General features: G+C 47.5%; 1 protein-coding gene across 1 annotated transcript in view; it reads right to left on the reverse strand.

Annotated features, from left to right (window-relative positions):
* The window catches only part of LOC119591713 (putative transcription factor SOX-15), a gene marked incomplete at its 3' end in the record, with an annotated part of 44,985 nt that extends 44,303 nt beyond the window's left edge, over positions 1–682 (reverse strand). Inside the window, exon 1 of the mRNA XM_037940461.1 lies at positions 352–682. Coding sequence (XP_037796389.1) covers positions 352–367 — 16 coding nt within the window. The remainder of the gene's footprint in view (positions 1–351) is intronic.
* Between the last annotated feature and the right edge of the window lie 114 nt (positions 683–796).

Below are 796 nucleotides of genomic sequence, written 5' to 3' on the forward strand. Positions count from 1 at the left end.
TCTAAATTTCTCGCCCTGTAAAACTATTAGTCATTTTGCGCTGTCACGTGTGAATACGAGTTCTTGGGAATGTCCATGAAATTTGAAAGGAACACGCCATTATCATCATTTTCCATTTGCCTCTCTGACGAATAACTTAATTTGGAAAGAATAGTTTTGTTTGCAAACCGGTCTTGTACAAATTCTAATCAACCTCGTCACGAGATATGCATTCACTTTTCCATCATTTTTGAGCATGAAATAGATAACGTTATTTGTGAAGATAGTGTTGGCGTTCATATTAGCGAGGGGAAATAACTAACATAACACTTGCGAGAGCACGGATGCCAGGAGACAGATGCCATCACTCACCTGCATTCATCATCATAGGTCAGGCCGGGTCGACGAGAAAAGATAAAACGACACGTTGTAATGCACGATATTTGTCCGTAACACGTCACATGGTACAGCAAGCGTTACAGTACATGTAATCCAGTACACAGTCAGGATGAGAGTGAGAACATATCGAAACACTTTCATACACATACATATACCGATCTACGAGTTACCCCGGCCGTCACTGTCACACACACGCGACAATAAGGGTGGGCGTGCCAGGGGTCCCACAGACGTGTGAATATCACCGAAGCCAGGTAGTGACTGCCATCTAGCACCTGTGAACTCACCTGCCCGGCAGCCGCGTCGCGCCAACACTGTCGTACCGCACCTGTGCTCCCACGGCATGAAGGCGGCGGGTCTGCCAGCCACGACCTTTACTCCCTCCCCCCCTCGGTCGGTCTGTTGGTCTCTCAGGAAG

Source organism: Penaeus monodon, chromosome 29 (assembly GCF_015228065.2).
Source record: "Penaeus monodon isolate SGIC_2016 chromosome 29, NSTDA_Pmon_1, whole genome shotgun sequence".
In the NCBI taxonomy this organism is placed as follows: Eukaryota; Metazoa; Arthropoda; class Malacostraca; order Decapoda; family Penaeidae; genus Penaeus; species Penaeus monodon.